Below are 15,115 nucleotides of genomic sequence, written 5' to 3'. Positions count from 1 at the left end.
CCCCCACCCCCCGCCTGAGGCATTTGCCCATCCCTTGGGGCTGGCAGTTAAAAATGAGACAGATGGGGAAATGTCCACAGGATTGGACTCATGCCTGGTAAATGGAGGAAAGGAAGAGGGGGCTTAATCACAATGCTTTCTAAATCCATCTCCCTTAAACCCTTTAAACTATCTACCAAAAAGGAACAACTACATATCAATACAACCCAAAGCAAATTTCACTACTGGAATTATAAAGCCCTGGGCGGGGAAGGTGATTTATAGTGGAGTTCTTGACACTATCTATCTTGTCTGCAGCAGTCATGCCTGGAACCACAGAAAAAGTAACAAATACATCTGATTTTACCAGAGGGATCTTGCAGCAGACTGTCATCATCCCCACCCCCCAATCTCCTGTTCTTTGTCAACTCTTGATTTACTGGTGGAATGCTGTCCAGCATATGTCAGCACTACAGTTAAAGCACAGCCAGGGAGGAAGAGGGCAGCCATCTCACAGTACTGCTGGAACCCTTTGGAGAAGCATTTTACCATATTTAACCCAGGTGGAATCATGGCCTTGAAGCACGTTAAGACTCAGCCCCAGGATCTGTTTTCAATCCCATGTCTCAGCTCTGAAACATTTGAAGTTACATTTAAAATGCATCAGAGCACAGGCATAAAGCATTACACAGGAAGCAAAGGCTACTCCAAACATTCACCCCTCCCCACCTCTCTCTCTCTCTCTCTCTCTCTCTCTCTCTCTCTCACACACACACACACACACACACACACTTGAGATAAGCAGAATTGGTTCCCAGATCAGAAACTGAAGCTTTCAGGCACATTTTAACCCTGCAACTTTTAAGATATCAATGCATCACTTGCATTACTCTGGTGGAATAAAATGGATGAGACCACAAGTGGGTCCATGAGTCAAGAAGGCGGTTTCTGCATGCGCTGTAGAGGAAAATAAGGGGCAGGTGGGGCTCATTAACCTAGGAGAAGGAAAACTGATCTTACACCTCCACTGCTTTGTTGCTATACCCATTGGTGAGAAAGGCTTCAGTAGTAAACGCTGAGGAATAATCTCTATCCACTGCCTTGCAGGACATCTTCAGGAGAGGCCAAGGAGTAAACCCGACACAAATCTGGAGCAGAGTCCCTAAGACTGTTGGTTGGCGCCTTGTATGCCTCCTTCCAACAACTCTTTCAGCCAAGCTGGTGCCAAATGTACTGTTTTGCTTTCCTTTGTGGGGGTCTTGTCATCTGGGCAGCCCAGGATTCTCCTAGCTTGCACACTGAAGAGGTCACTTTGGTGCTGCCAGTACAGCAAAAACAACACAGGAAGCAGCACTTACAAGTTATAAGCTCAACCTGACTAGCATAAGATACAAGCGCTACAGGTTGCCTTCTTTAGTGGGAGAGATTGATGTTTCTCACTGGTCGGCTACTATCCCGTGTTAAGAAAATACTGTCCACCTGCTTCAATGGGTGCTTGGAGCTCAGAGTATCACTCAACAAGCATACTGAACCACTGTTCCAGGCAACAAAGAAAAGAAACAAACCCTATTGTGCCTAGCAAGCTGGAATGTCAGGACCATGTGTCCTGGCTTGCCCACTGGCCTGTTTCAGGTCAATAACTCATGGAAGACAGTTATCATTGACCATGAGCTAACAATGCTCAACACTGACATTGCCACTTACAGGAGGCCACACTCAGTTTGAACGCAGCCTCCGAGAGAAGAACTACACCACTGATGGGCAAGAAGGTCACCCAGAAGAACCACATATTCATGGCATAGGTTTCACAGTGAGGCACTTCTGTCTGCAACAGAACTGCCAACCAAGGGCTCAGAATGCTTATTTCTCAACCACCTTCGGTCAGGTTAGCATCTTGAGTGCTTACGCTCCCTCTATGTGCTTGAATACATAGATCATGGACCAGTTCTATGAGGAACTAGACCAGATTGTCAGGAGGGTCCCAGCCCATGAACACCTATTCCTGCTGGGAGATTTCAGTGCCAGAGTTGGGGGTGATCATCACACATAAGACAACTGCATAGGCCAGTTTGGTATTGGCAGCATGAACAAAGGCGGATAAAGGCTGCTTGAGCTATGTTCAGACCACAGCCTGAACATGTTCTTCTCTGCAAATGCAAAATGGTAAGTGTCCTGGAGACATCAAAGGCCATTGGCAGCAGAGGGACTTGTTTGTCACCAGGTGATTGGCATTCAACTGTCTTTGTTGCACAGGGAGCGACTACAGTGCCAACTGTGTTATGGATCCTCGGCTGGTGGTGAGCAAGTTCTCTTTCTCCAGTCAAAGAGGACCCATAGCAAAAAGGAGAAAGTGTGGCCTTGAATCAACCCTGCCAGAACAGTCTCACCTGAATTTGTGAATGCTTCTCTGATTCTGTCAAAGAAGCAATACTGAACTACTCTATACACAGCATCAAAGAAAGGTGGAGCCACATCGAAGAGGCAGCCTACAACAAAGCTTTGTCCTCTTTTGGCAAAAGAGAGTAGCAGATCCCTGGCTGGTTTGAGGTCAGCATTAACACAGTGTGCAAAATAGCTTCTACTGAAATACTGCTTCTTAGTAACTGTCTTGTGAAATGTGCAACAGTTAAAATGGCAATTGTTCACATTGTGGCACCAATCATAAATATGCATTAAAGCTCAACTTAGCAGGAAATGTGCGGGAAAGGGAGAGGCATGTTTCTGTTACACCAGGGAACAGCAGCACCCACAGATATACAATACGAAATTTATTTACTCCTATGACATGTAACAACTTGGAAATAGAACAGCTGGCACCTCAAATTAGAACATTTTAAAATTAAGTCTTAACGAGTAGAAATAAAAATCAACAAATTGACTTTTTTATACAGTACTCCTCTGGTGAGACATACTGTAAATCAGCTATATAACAAGAGGCAATAAAAACAGATTTATTTACTACTACACTCGCTGCTACCAGGAATCAGGCACAATATGAAAATTAATCTCTTATTCCAGACACACATTAGACATCTCACAAGCATGCATGCATAGTTACCTACAGAAGAATAACTGCAGAAAGCAGTATGCTAACACAGGCCTCCTATACAAGCAAGTTGCACTGGAAGTTAGAAGGATAAAAGCCAACTTCTTTTCTTGGAGCCACACAGGGTAGCCCTATTTCTCTCAAACCAATTGCTTTTTCACAAAAACCACAAATTACTTATTTACCTTCACTTCTCCCCACAGAATTATACGGCTGAAAGAGGCTGAAGATCACAGAGTCCAACCTTTCTCCCAATGCAGGATCTTCCACGGATCAGCTCCTTCCCCCACAGTGAACCCACATAATCCAACACAGAATAATGCATTTCCTGTATCCTATTACTTCACCCCATATTTCTGGCAAGGATCCTGGCATGTAAATACTGAAGGTATATTGTCACGACCTCATTCTTCTTAACTTGGAATTCAAGCAGAGCTGGGTTTTGTACTATTGTAGCTACTATATTGTATCCATATCCCAGCTGCTGATGCATTCATGTGAAAATGCAACCACATATGGAAATAAATCTGTCCTGGGATCCGTTTTGTGTCACACATTAGTGGTGGTCAGACAGAGGACTCGAAGTCTCCAACTCCTCCTCTGTCATACAAATGTATCTCTGGCTGTCATCAGCATTAAGAGTTAATGTCTTCCATCTGTGCCCTAAATTATGAGTAGGATAATTTGTCTTAAGGGTTGTGTTTTCACATCCTTTCCTTTGGGTTAATGATACTTACAGTAAATGGCTTAGCTGGTGGGGTTTTGTTTCATTTTTTGTTCTGTTTTGCCTCAGTACGTTCACTTTGCTGATTTTTTCTTTTTTCTTTCTGAAGTATGTTGAAAAATGATTGTTCTGAATGAGGCCTGCCTTTGTATGTGCTATAAAGAGTACCTAGCTCATGTGCTGATCTGAAGACTGAGGATTAACAGTGCTGAGACATTTCCATGCCAACAGAAAGGGATACTGCCATAAGGGATAGTGCCGTACCATTTCAAGACAATTCCAGAACATTGTCCACCAGGCCCACAGAGCATGAGAGGCAATGGATCCACTGAGGTATCATGACACACCGATGCAACTCTGAATACTCACTCTAAATCGTTATCAGCTACCTTCATAGAACACATTATCCATGTGAGTTTTGAGGCCTATGCGTTTTCAGTAGAAAATGTTGTTACTTACTGGTACAAGGAACCTCTGATGGATCAAAGTCAGCCCGGTAGTAACCATTGCGACAAGTGCAGATGTGGGCAGCCTCGGACGTGGAGCGGCTGTTGGAGGGGCACTGTGTGCAGATCCCGGCACCCTGGTTTGCTTTGAACATCCCTGCTGTGCAAGCTGGAATAAACAAGGGCAGAGAAAGAAACAAGGTGTCAAATTCTCATCAAAATACATGTATCAGACAGGAACTGAATTAATCTAATTTTGTTGCAGTTCCCAAGACAGTTTCCAAAATATGACATGAACATCATCAATAGAAACAAAGAATTTACCATCCTTGTACAGAAGGGTCCTGGTTTGACTGACAAACGTCCTGAGAACTTTTTCTATTGGGTGGGGTGTAAATATATATCTATTAAACAAAAGCCAAGGTCTAGAAAGCCAGAGAACATCTAAGGATGAATGATTATTTTTGGCAGAGTTTGTGGCAATGTAAGATGGCTGTGCAAGTGAGTACAGTGGTACCTCAGGTTACATATGCTTCAGGTTACATACGCTTCAGGTTACAGACTCGGCTAACCCAGGAACAGTGCTTCAGGTTAAGAACTTTGCTTCAGGATGAGAACAGAAATCGGGCTCCGGTGGCGCGGCAGCAGCAAGAGGCCCCATTAGCTAAAGTGGTACCTCAGGTTAAGAACAGTTTCAGGTTAAATACGGACCTCCGGAACGAATTAAGTACTTAACCTGAGGTACCACTGTACAGCCCTGCTGCAATTCACCAGTGGTCTGAATTGGCTCGTGGCAGAACAAGATGGCAAACTACCCCTGCCTGCTCGGGATTTAGGGCGCTGCAGGCAGCTCCCCCACACAGAAGAGAGATGGATAAAAAGCCACATATAAGTATGCTGTCTACTGTGGAGTGACTCTGATTCTCTTTAATGTTAAAGGGCCTCTTTCTGTAATACAGTGGTACCTTGGCTCTCAAACTTAATCCATTCTGAGAGTCCGTTCAACTCCTGAAACCATTCAGAAACCAAGGCACTGCTTCCAATTGGCTGCAGGAAGTTCCTGCACTCAAGTGGAAGCCACAGAAGCCGCATTGGACATTTAGCTTCCGAAAAAGGTTCGCAAACTGGAACACTCACTTCTGGGTTTGCGGTGTTCGGGAGCCGATTTGTTCAGGAGCCAAGCCGTTCAACTACCTCAGTACCACTGTAATGTGCCGCTGAAAATAATTTGGGCAGGGATGGCCTTCTTAGTACTCTTCCAAACTTATAATATTGAAACGAGTTATCTGATCAGCTTATTGGTACAAAGTGTAATTCTTTAAGTATTGCTCCAGCACAACTCCCATTTATTTTTATTACTGAAGTATTCTGCAAACTACATAAAAGGTAAAGGTAAAGGTACCCCTGCCCGTACGGGCCAGTCTTGCCAGACTCTGGGGTTGTGCGCCCATCTCACTTAAGAGGCCGGGGGCCAGCGCTGTCCGGAGACACTTCCGGGTCACGTGGCCAGCATGACATCGCTGCTCTGGCAAGCCAGAGCCGCACACGGAAACGCCGTTTACCTTCCCGCTAGAAAGCGGTCCCTATTTATCTACTTGCACTTTGACATGCTTTCGAACTGCTAGGTTGGCAGGCGCTGGGACCGAGCAACCGGAGCGCACCCCGCCGCAGGGATTCGAACCGCCGACCTTTCGATCGGCAAGTCCTAGGCGCTGAGGCTTTTACCCACAGCGCCACCCGTGTCCCGCAAACTACATACCTTGTTTTAAAAGAGACCCAATTAATAAGGGTTTGCAGAATTGTTCTTCAAGGGGAAAAAAATCTAAATCATGATTCATTATTCCTGTTCTGATGTCTTACATGAGCCATCATTCACGATGCCCTCCGACAAATCGGGGCACGGATACAAAAATGAAAAAAAATAAAAGCAATCTATGTCTCTTTGTTACATCTTTCTTTAAATTTTAGGATGCAAAACTATGCACATTTACCTGGGAATAAGCCACAGGGAATAAGCCACAGGGCTTATTTCTGAGTAGACATGCATAGGATCACACTATTAAATGTATTGAATTCAGGCTGCCATACCTATGCAAGATTGTTGCTACCAGCCCTAAGCCATCACAACAAGAGGATATTTAATACATGGAAATATATATTTAAATAGCACATTGCATCAGAGTTTCATCCTATGACATTTGGTCAGTTTTGCAAAGTATTATTAACCATCACAATTCCAGTAGCCTGGCATATCAACTGATATTCTCAGACGAGTCCTTGACCACACTATAAACACCATTGCTCTTTTCAGTCTAATTGGCAGCTTTGGCACAGAAGATTTTTGCAGGCAAAAATTTAACAAAGCCACTGGGATTTAATGTTCAGAAAAGTTTGTTTCTAACACTAAGATGCTAATGTACAATGATACAGAGTGAGCAGAGGCCGCCAGGATATTTGTCTTAATGAGACGGGTGAGCTAAAATGGGCTGTTGACATAAGTCCAGTGTGAAATCTTTGCATAATAGCTAGTTGTTGATGCAGAAGGATAAGGGTGGGAAGTTTAGAAGCTGAAATAAATTTATAAAGCAAAAACAAAGTTAAGAAGCATTAGCTTGACATGGAATTGTCTCATCTAATCATAATGATGGATGATGCACCATTAAGGACAGAAAATCATACCGCTTACTCTCACTTACACAATTCTCTCCACTCCGATTGGCTGTGGGTGTCTGATTTGCATAATCACTGAATGGTAATATGCCTTTTCAGGCAAAATATCCAAGCCGTGTGACAGCAACTAAGATTACGAGATTTCCCATCCCCTTGTCATGACAGGTAGGTACAGACTCAGGAATGGGGTGGTGGGGAGGGGAGAGAAAGGAAGCAAGAGACTGTCTGGAGGAGTGCTGCTCAAATTCAGCCTACAGCTTTTCAAAGAACTCACTTGAGATTGCTTTTTAATACTTGTTCATACTTCATTTACAATGCCTGCACACTCACAACAACAACAATCTGAAGGGTCTTTTGATTATCTCCCTCAAACTATACCCAGTGCTAATGTGTTTCTAGGCCATCACCTCAGAGCTTATTCAACCAGAAGCTAGCAATTAATTCATAAATAGGAAGCCCTCTCCAACTAGAGCAATAATAATGTTTTTATCCTTGCTGGTGTGATGATTCATTAATCAACTGGCTCTCCGTGACTTGTGATCCTGTATGCAAAACATTAGTGGACTGACAGCCTGCTCGTTGCTCCAACATATAACAGAAGATGTACAGCCCAAAGGTGAGTTAGTTCTAGTCTTCCATGAATCAGTTCCTATGTGAATGAAAAATGGATGAAGGGTGCTCCAGGATAGATGCCAGGGTTATATTTTTAACTACATGTGTAGCTCAGTAGGAGAGAAAATAAGGGGGATCACGCTGAGCTAGTAAGAAGAACAGAGAAAGAAACGCACTGAAGCATTATGCAAACTGAAGGGGGGGTTTCTGTTTGCTTTAACAATGAACTTGGTGCTTTTAACAGAATGCAACTGAGAAAGAGGAACAGGAAAACCAGTTATTATCAATAGGTCTTCAAATCCTTGCCAGTGGAACTCCAAGACAACCCATGGTTCAAGAGTGGAACAAAAAGTCATACTATGGTAATTAAGACAGCCCTTATGTCACAGAGGAAGAAATTATGCCTGGTGGCTTCAGGTGTTTCTTAACACACTTTTGACCTCTCCGTTATCGGATGAACAACAAATCATAGAAATGGTTGCAAATCCAGCAGCAGCAGCACACCAAAAGCATGGTCAGTCAGAAATATGCAACTGGTTGCTCTCGTGGACTGGTTGGACACAGATGATTGGTGGGAGGAACCAAGGGAAGAAGGCTCAGAGCCTGGTGTGTGAAGGGGGAACAACAATGAGTGATCACATGGAGAAGAGGGAGAAGTCTGGGAAGAGGAGATGTTAGTGAGTTGGGATAGTCTGTGGCAGACAGAAGTCCAGAATCAAGAGTCAGAAGGGGCCAAGAAGCAGAGATGAGTCAGGCTGGTGAAGAGTCACAGGTGTCTTCCCCTCTTGCTGTGTCAAGCTCCCCTCCCTGCTTGTCTCCCAGAACCAGAAGAGGCATGAAAGAGTGAAGGAGCAATTGGTGATGCACAGAATCAGCCTCTGCTTGGGGAAACCCCCGGTGAGGAGGGGACTTTGGGCAGTTGTGGGAAGCCAGGGACCTTCAGTCTTAGCAGCTGCTTCATGGGGGCAAGACCTATTGGAGATGAATTGCTGTGTTCATTACACCTGACACTCCTGTGCATAACGTGTTTTAATAAAGAGTCATCTCCATAGTGTGATTTACTGCTGGTTCGCTCCTGACAGTTGCTTAGAGCAGGCATCCCCAACCTTTGGCCCTCCTGATGTTTTGGACTACAATTCCCATCATCACTGACCACTGGTCCTGTTAGCTAGGGATCATGGGAGTTGTAGGCCAAAGCATCTGGAGGGCTGCAGGTTGGGGATGCCTGGCTTAGAGGACTTCACAGAACAGTATCTCAACAATTAAGTATTCTTCATACCCTTTTCCCTCCCACCTCTGCCCCTATCTATCCCATCTAAACTTACTTTGCAAACCCCAATGCTACCCATCTTCCACTTCATGGGTGGGCACATGGAATCCCATATGTGCAACTGTGTGCATGTAGTCCAATACTATGCAGAAGGATCTATAGAATGGGTGGGAATGATTCATCATTGGAAGTGCTCCCCCTCTTCCCCTCACCTCAATTCAGTTGCCCAGCTCTAGTTTTACCCATGGAGCCAAGCATAAGGGGGGGGGGGGAGAGGAAGAAGACTGAGTAGGGGCAGCCCCCATTCCAGGGCAGGGGTTAGCAATGCATGATAACACTGGGTGGCCGTGCGCAAGTCATTATGTCTCAGACTCATCATAGACACTCACACATGTGAACATTATCAGCTGGGGAGAATAATATTTGCCTATACTAATGGAAGGTCTGGTTCAGAGGAAGGTGAAGGAGTTGCTCTAAGTAGGCAAGGACTCTTGAGCTGGGAAGGTAGGGGAGACAGGAAAACAAACTAGAAACTGTATGTAGCATAGTCTAGGCTTTTCTATGAAAAAAGTGAAAAGCAATCTATGTCTCACCACAAGAAATGGGCAGCAGAGAGGCTACAACAGAGATCCTCAAAGTGATTAGGCCTTGCAAGACTGGAGATCATGGTTAAATTCAAAGACATATGGGATTAGTTTCTGGAGTAACATATGGTGCCCTCCAGGTCATTAGAGTAATATTTCTCATGTGACTATATGCAGGGGTAAGGTGGTCATGATATAGATTATTTAGTATTCCACAATTTAATAGATTCATCCATCCATTCTTTTTTAAAAATATTTTTTGTCCTTTCATTTCCCCTTTGTAGTATCTAATACTGCCTGAACGTTGGGGAGAAGGGTAGGTCAGTTAACGAAGGTATCATGTTTCCTGCATCTGATTTTATCATTATATTGATTAAAGTCATGGTAAAATCAGACGCAAGACACATGCACTATGTATGTGTTATATTGTTTTCTATTTACTATTTAAGATTGGACTTAATGACAACTAAAACTGTGGGTAAGCAGCAATGAAGGAGAGAAAAGGTCCCCACAGAATGGTCTATTTTAATGAAACGAAAAGCTCATTGATAAAATGTTAACAACAACAAACATGAAAAGCAGACTTTGGAGAATTTTGAGCAAAGGAATGGCTGGAGGGAAGGGGAGGCATCTCATCCGCTTCCCACGGGCTGTTTTCCTATTTAAAATCCCATTTTTCCCAGGGGCTTTGTTTGTTTCATGTATTGCAAGCAAAGCACAGACCCTAACTAAGCCACTTCATCTTCAAGTTGCCAGCTGAGTTCTCCCTTATTCCCACTCTTCAACTGCTACTGGAGGGTATGGTCTATAGGCAGAAAGTGTGAGGCAGGAAGCTTACAGGAGGTAATCAATATGCTGGGTCAGGGAAGCCAGCATGGTGGCCTCCAGATGTTGATTGACTACAATTCCATCATCCTTAGCCAGTGACCATGCTGGATAGGGCTGATGGGCATTGGAGTCCAACAACACTCGAGGGCGGCACAACATTGACTACCCTTAGGCTGGGTGTTGATAGCTAGGTATGGAGGATTTGTCCTAGAGGCCAAGGATTCATCTCTCTCTGCCCCAACACAATATGGTGCACCGTGCAAAATTTGAGAACCTGAGAGTCCTTTATTCAACTGTAAAATAGGCATTATCCTCACCATATAATGTGTCTGGGAGAGGGAGCAGGGAGATGAGTCACTGATACAATTGCTTGCCTAAGACCATCCTGTATGTCCATACCAGAGACCTGAACCAGAGGTTTCCCAGTGCATAGTTATGCTTTAAGTCGTTGTGTTTTGCCAGCTTGCTTCTTTTTCTTCATTTTACTTTTGTCCTGAACAGCCCAAGAGTGGAGAAAGAGCATATACAGAGAGCCAGGAAATTATGGCAGGCTGACATTAAAGGAGCAGAACCTTGGAATGGTGACACTAACACTGAATTCCCTGGGGAATTCATTGCTAGCCCTGCACAAATCAATCCCTCCTTAGAAAAGCAGTTGTTTTGTTGTATGGATTTACCGGGCCTAAAAAGGAAGCATAGGGATAGGGACCTTGGTGGGATCTGCACAAGGACCCCAGCTGTCCATTGAAAAAGTATAGCCACAAACAGTTTTCCTCTTTGGTCAGCACATGTGAAGATGGAGAATTCTGAGGATGAACCACAGCAACTATGGACCATGCATAGATGCAAAGGGAATGAGGACTGTTAGCAATGGAGGAGGGATTATATTCCATGAAATAAGAACCATAGTTTATATGTGATGGGCTATTATTTGACAGCCTGAAGATTTTGACGATTAAAATTTCTAAAGTTATAAGATCAGAGTAATCCTATAGTTGTGGTATTGGGCAATATTCCATGGTGGAGCTACTTCTGCTTTCCATGCCCTGCTAGATCCACAGCTAGTATAGTTGAGGCCTCCTTTGTGTGTGTGGGGAGGGGGAATTCAGGGTAAGAGGGGCACTGAATCCTGTGAATTTTTGGCCACCCCAAATAAACTCTTAAGCACTTCATTCCCACCACTACCAGCAGCTACTATAAAAAGAGATGAAAATAAAGGGGTGGTTATTTTTAAGATACATTTGGGCAACGGGAATAAGTTATAGAAATACAATCGTCCCACAGTACAAATATATAACTTTAAAAGATGCGAACAAAAATAATTCTAAATACATAAGAAAAATATGAAATCAATGCAAATAAAATGTTTGCATTTCATTGTTTAAAATCAAAAGAATGTCATGTTTCAAGATGTTGTACTTAACACACAGTAAGAATACAAAAGGATGCTATCTAACGGAAAAAGTAGGAGTGGAACACACACACACAAATGCAATTTGTTTTCTACAGCCCTCCCCTTGTGATTGTAAAAGCCACCAGAACTGCTTTTTCTAGCACCCCCCATTCCTTCACCCACATGGAATCCATCACCCCACAGTCACATTACTTCGTAAAGAAACATATTAAGTGTCTCATAAACAGCGCAGTGATTGAGATAATGGAAAGTGCCTCTTATCCCCTGTCTGCTGCATCAGGATATGAGACATCTCCTCACAGCCAAGGGGAGGAAATTAACAGGAGCAAGCTGGAGCAACCACTTTGATGCAATTTCCTTGGGAGATAGCGGTCCATCTAATCTTTATTGAAGTCCTTTAACCTCTAATTCAAAACACACACAGGTCTCTTGCTCTCCCAGTTCCTTCAGATAGCAAAAGGACACAAAATACCTGTCCTGAGATGTGTACAAAAAAGAACCCCCAACGATGGGTGGATCCACTTGGTGCCCCTGAGCTCACAGAAGGGTGTTTCATTTAGTAGATAGAAGGAGATGAAAACTTTATTTTTTGCTGGTTCATCCGCCCCCTTGCAGCTCCCACTGGAGGGGGCCCCTACAAAATAGGGTGAAGGGGAGCATGGGGGACAAGATCAGGCAGAAAGGGAAATTTGCAAAAATGCTCTTTCCTCCTCTTTTACTAGAGTAAGGCTAAGCCACTGTATCCATACCCACATAACTTACTGGACCAAAGAATCATTGCAACAATGTTGTTTAAAACAAGTCATTGATGGTGGTGGTGGGGCTCTAAAGTGGTTTACCAGCTTCTCACATACCTTATTTTAATGCATTCTTGCATTCTTAAATTTTTCATAGCAGGATATTTAAGAACCAGCTACATCTTGCTAAAAAGTGTGGGAAGGGAAGAATTCCAGTGGGGTTGTTCCTCCACAAGAATGTTGTGGGGTTGTATCTTTCTCTGTTATTCTCTCTAGGCCTTTTCAGTTGGAACAACCTTGTGATGATGGGGAAGAGGGTCTCTCTAGTTGTGGCACTTGTCTGGAGCTGTGCCTGATGCCTTTTCAGCACCAGGTGAAGACATTTTAATTAGCTGAGGCTTTTTTCATCTCTGTGATTATTCTTAATGTCTCTTCTCATTTTGTAAATGCTACTGCTTGTATTACTTTAAATCCTTATTTGTTGTTTTACTTTCCTGCATTTTAAGGCTCCCTTGTGAACCACTCTCAGAGTCCCTTTTGGGACTGCAGAGTGATCTATCAAATATCCTAAATAAAATATAAATAAATAGATTTTGTCTATGACCTGCTCTCCCTCTCTTCTGTGTAGCCTTGCCATGAGATAATTGAAACAGACGGCAGAAAGCAGCTCAGATGGAACTTGTGGGTGTCAGAAAACATGTCCCAGATTGCTCTAACAAGGGGGAAATGGGCTAGATTTAGCAGCGTGTAGTCTCAGTATTTATACAGCGAGATAACAATCTTGGCTATTGGGTAAACGCATTTCTTCCAGGTTTCTGAAAACAGACCCATCCATTAGCCTTCCTTCACCTGAATACTATTTTGGCCACATGTGCCCTCAATATGCAGGTTATAAAAAGTGATCTAGATGCCCTTTTTGCTTGATTAGCCCAGAACCACTTTCATGATGAGAGACTGTTCAGGCACTTCCTTATCCAGGGATAAACAGTTTTCAAAGCTGAGCAGAAGGTTAAGGGGGAAAGCCATATAGAATGAAGAGTTATGATGACTGCTTGCATTCTGGTGTAGATCATATTCTTTAAAGGGGGGTGGGTTGGTCACACACCAAATCTATCTCTCGGCTATAGCTGTTTGTACTAAACAATGGGGGCATTACATATCAAGTGATCCAACTTTTTTTACCTCGTGTCATCCAATTTTCTTAATTTGTACACCTGTTGAATGATCAAAACCAAGTTTAAATCTAAAATTTTAATTGTTTATCTCATCTCGTTTGTGAATGATGAGGGTTTGAAATTTCAAAAAGTTGACCATTTTGGCCTTGCCAGACTACACAAAAACATTAAAAGCTCAGTTCAAAATTGAGATACATCGAAACTAAAAACATGTTCCAAAGCTGAGTGATAGCTTGCTATTGCATGAGAGATTTAAACTTAGCTTTGATCACTCAGCAAGTGTACAAAATATTAAGAAAACTGAATGACATGAGGTAAAAAAGTTGTATCACTTGATATGGAACAACCCAATAGCTGGATGATGATGATGATGATGATGCACCATCGGTGTACATATTGCTTTCAACATAAGCGAAATGACAGGTTGCCACCATGTATCCACTGAGACAGGATGTGACTAGTCTACTTCTCTCCACATTCCCGCTACATCCAAATACAGCCAACAAAATCTAACAATGACTGTTTTATAGAGGCTCCAGGTTGCTAGACGTTGCTAACCACAGCTATTTTCTGGCAAAGCACTGAAAGGACCTGCAAGAGGTTTAACAAAGCACCTAGTTTGCATAAAACTGCCATTAGTTTCCTACATTGTATCTTTTGTTAGTAATCAAGAGTCAAATACCAGCCAAAACCATTTATTCTCTTTTCCTTTCACACCCTGGATTCTTTCTTTTATGACTATTACATTTTATTTATTTTGGCTGCTACTCTAATGGCAGGAAAGGAACAGTGCAATGTAACTAATGCTACACCAACTGGCTAGGATTATAGCAGTCAATGAGAATATTCAGAGCAATCAATTCGTCACTGGTCAGACCACTCCAACCTTCACTTTTCAAACCCTAAACATCTGTAGCTACAGTTTCAGAAAGACAGAGTGTGGTAACTCGTGAACTGCAGATGCTGGTGACTTATTCGTCCCTTCTATGCAATCTTAACAATTATATTATCACAGACAACATATCACTTTTGTGTATTTTCTGTTGTTGTTGTTGTTGTTGTTTAGTCGTTTAGTCATGTCCGACTCTTCGTGACCCCATGGACCAGAACACGCCAGGCACCCCTGTCCTCCACTACCTCCCGCAGTTTGGTCAAACCCATGCTGGTAACCTCGAAAACACTATCCAACCATCTTGTCCTCTGTCGCCCCCTTCTCCTTGTGCCCTCCATCTTTCCCAGCATCAGTGTCTTCTCCAGGGAGTCTTCTCTTCTCATGAGGTGGCCAAAGTACTGGAGCCTCAGCTTCACGATCTGTCCTTCCAGTGACCACTCAGGGCTGACAGATCGTGAAGCTGAGGCTCCAGTACTTTGGCCACCTCATGAGAAGAGAAGACTCCCTGGAGAAGACACTGATGCTGTGTATTTTCTACTAAATATAAAATGTAGTATTCCAAAAGTCATTATGATAGACGTTGAAAAGAAACATTGTTTTTCTTAAGATGCATTGCTCAGCATATTCATCAGAGAAAAAGTCCCCACTGAATTTATTACGAATTAGTTTTCAGCAAATATGCTTAGCATCACACTCCACATGATTCTCCAAAGAGGTGGTGGGACCAGCAGCTCAGTC

The 15,115-nt window shown here is 43.2% G+C and overlaps 1 protein-coding gene across 7 annotated transcripts in view; it reads right to left on the bottom strand.

Annotated features, from left to right (window-relative positions):
* Positions 1-15,115, bottom strand: part of EPHB1 (EPH receptor B1) — a 324,932-nt gene that overhangs the window by 87,377 nt on the left and 222,440 nt on the right. For all 7 annotated transcript variants that reach the window (XR_013393169.1, XR_013393166.1, XR_013393167.1 and 4 more), the window contains exon 4: positions 4,209-4,364. Coding sequence is in view for 3 of the 7 variants with exons in the window: in XM_028730892.2 (XP_028586725.2) it covers positions 4,209-4,364 (156 nt within the window). In the remaining 4 variants the exon portion in view is untranslated. The remainder of the gene's footprint in view (positions 1-4,208; positions 4,365-15,115) is intronic.

This window comes from Podarcis muralis, chromosome 6 (genome assembly GCF_964188315.1).
Source record: "Podarcis muralis chromosome 6, rPodMur119.hap1.1, whole genome shotgun sequence".
Taxonomy (NCBI): Eukaryota; Metazoa; Chordata; class Lepidosauria; order Squamata; family Lacertidae; genus Podarcis; species Podarcis muralis.
This window is presented reverse-complemented; position numbering and strand designations above follow the sequence as displayed.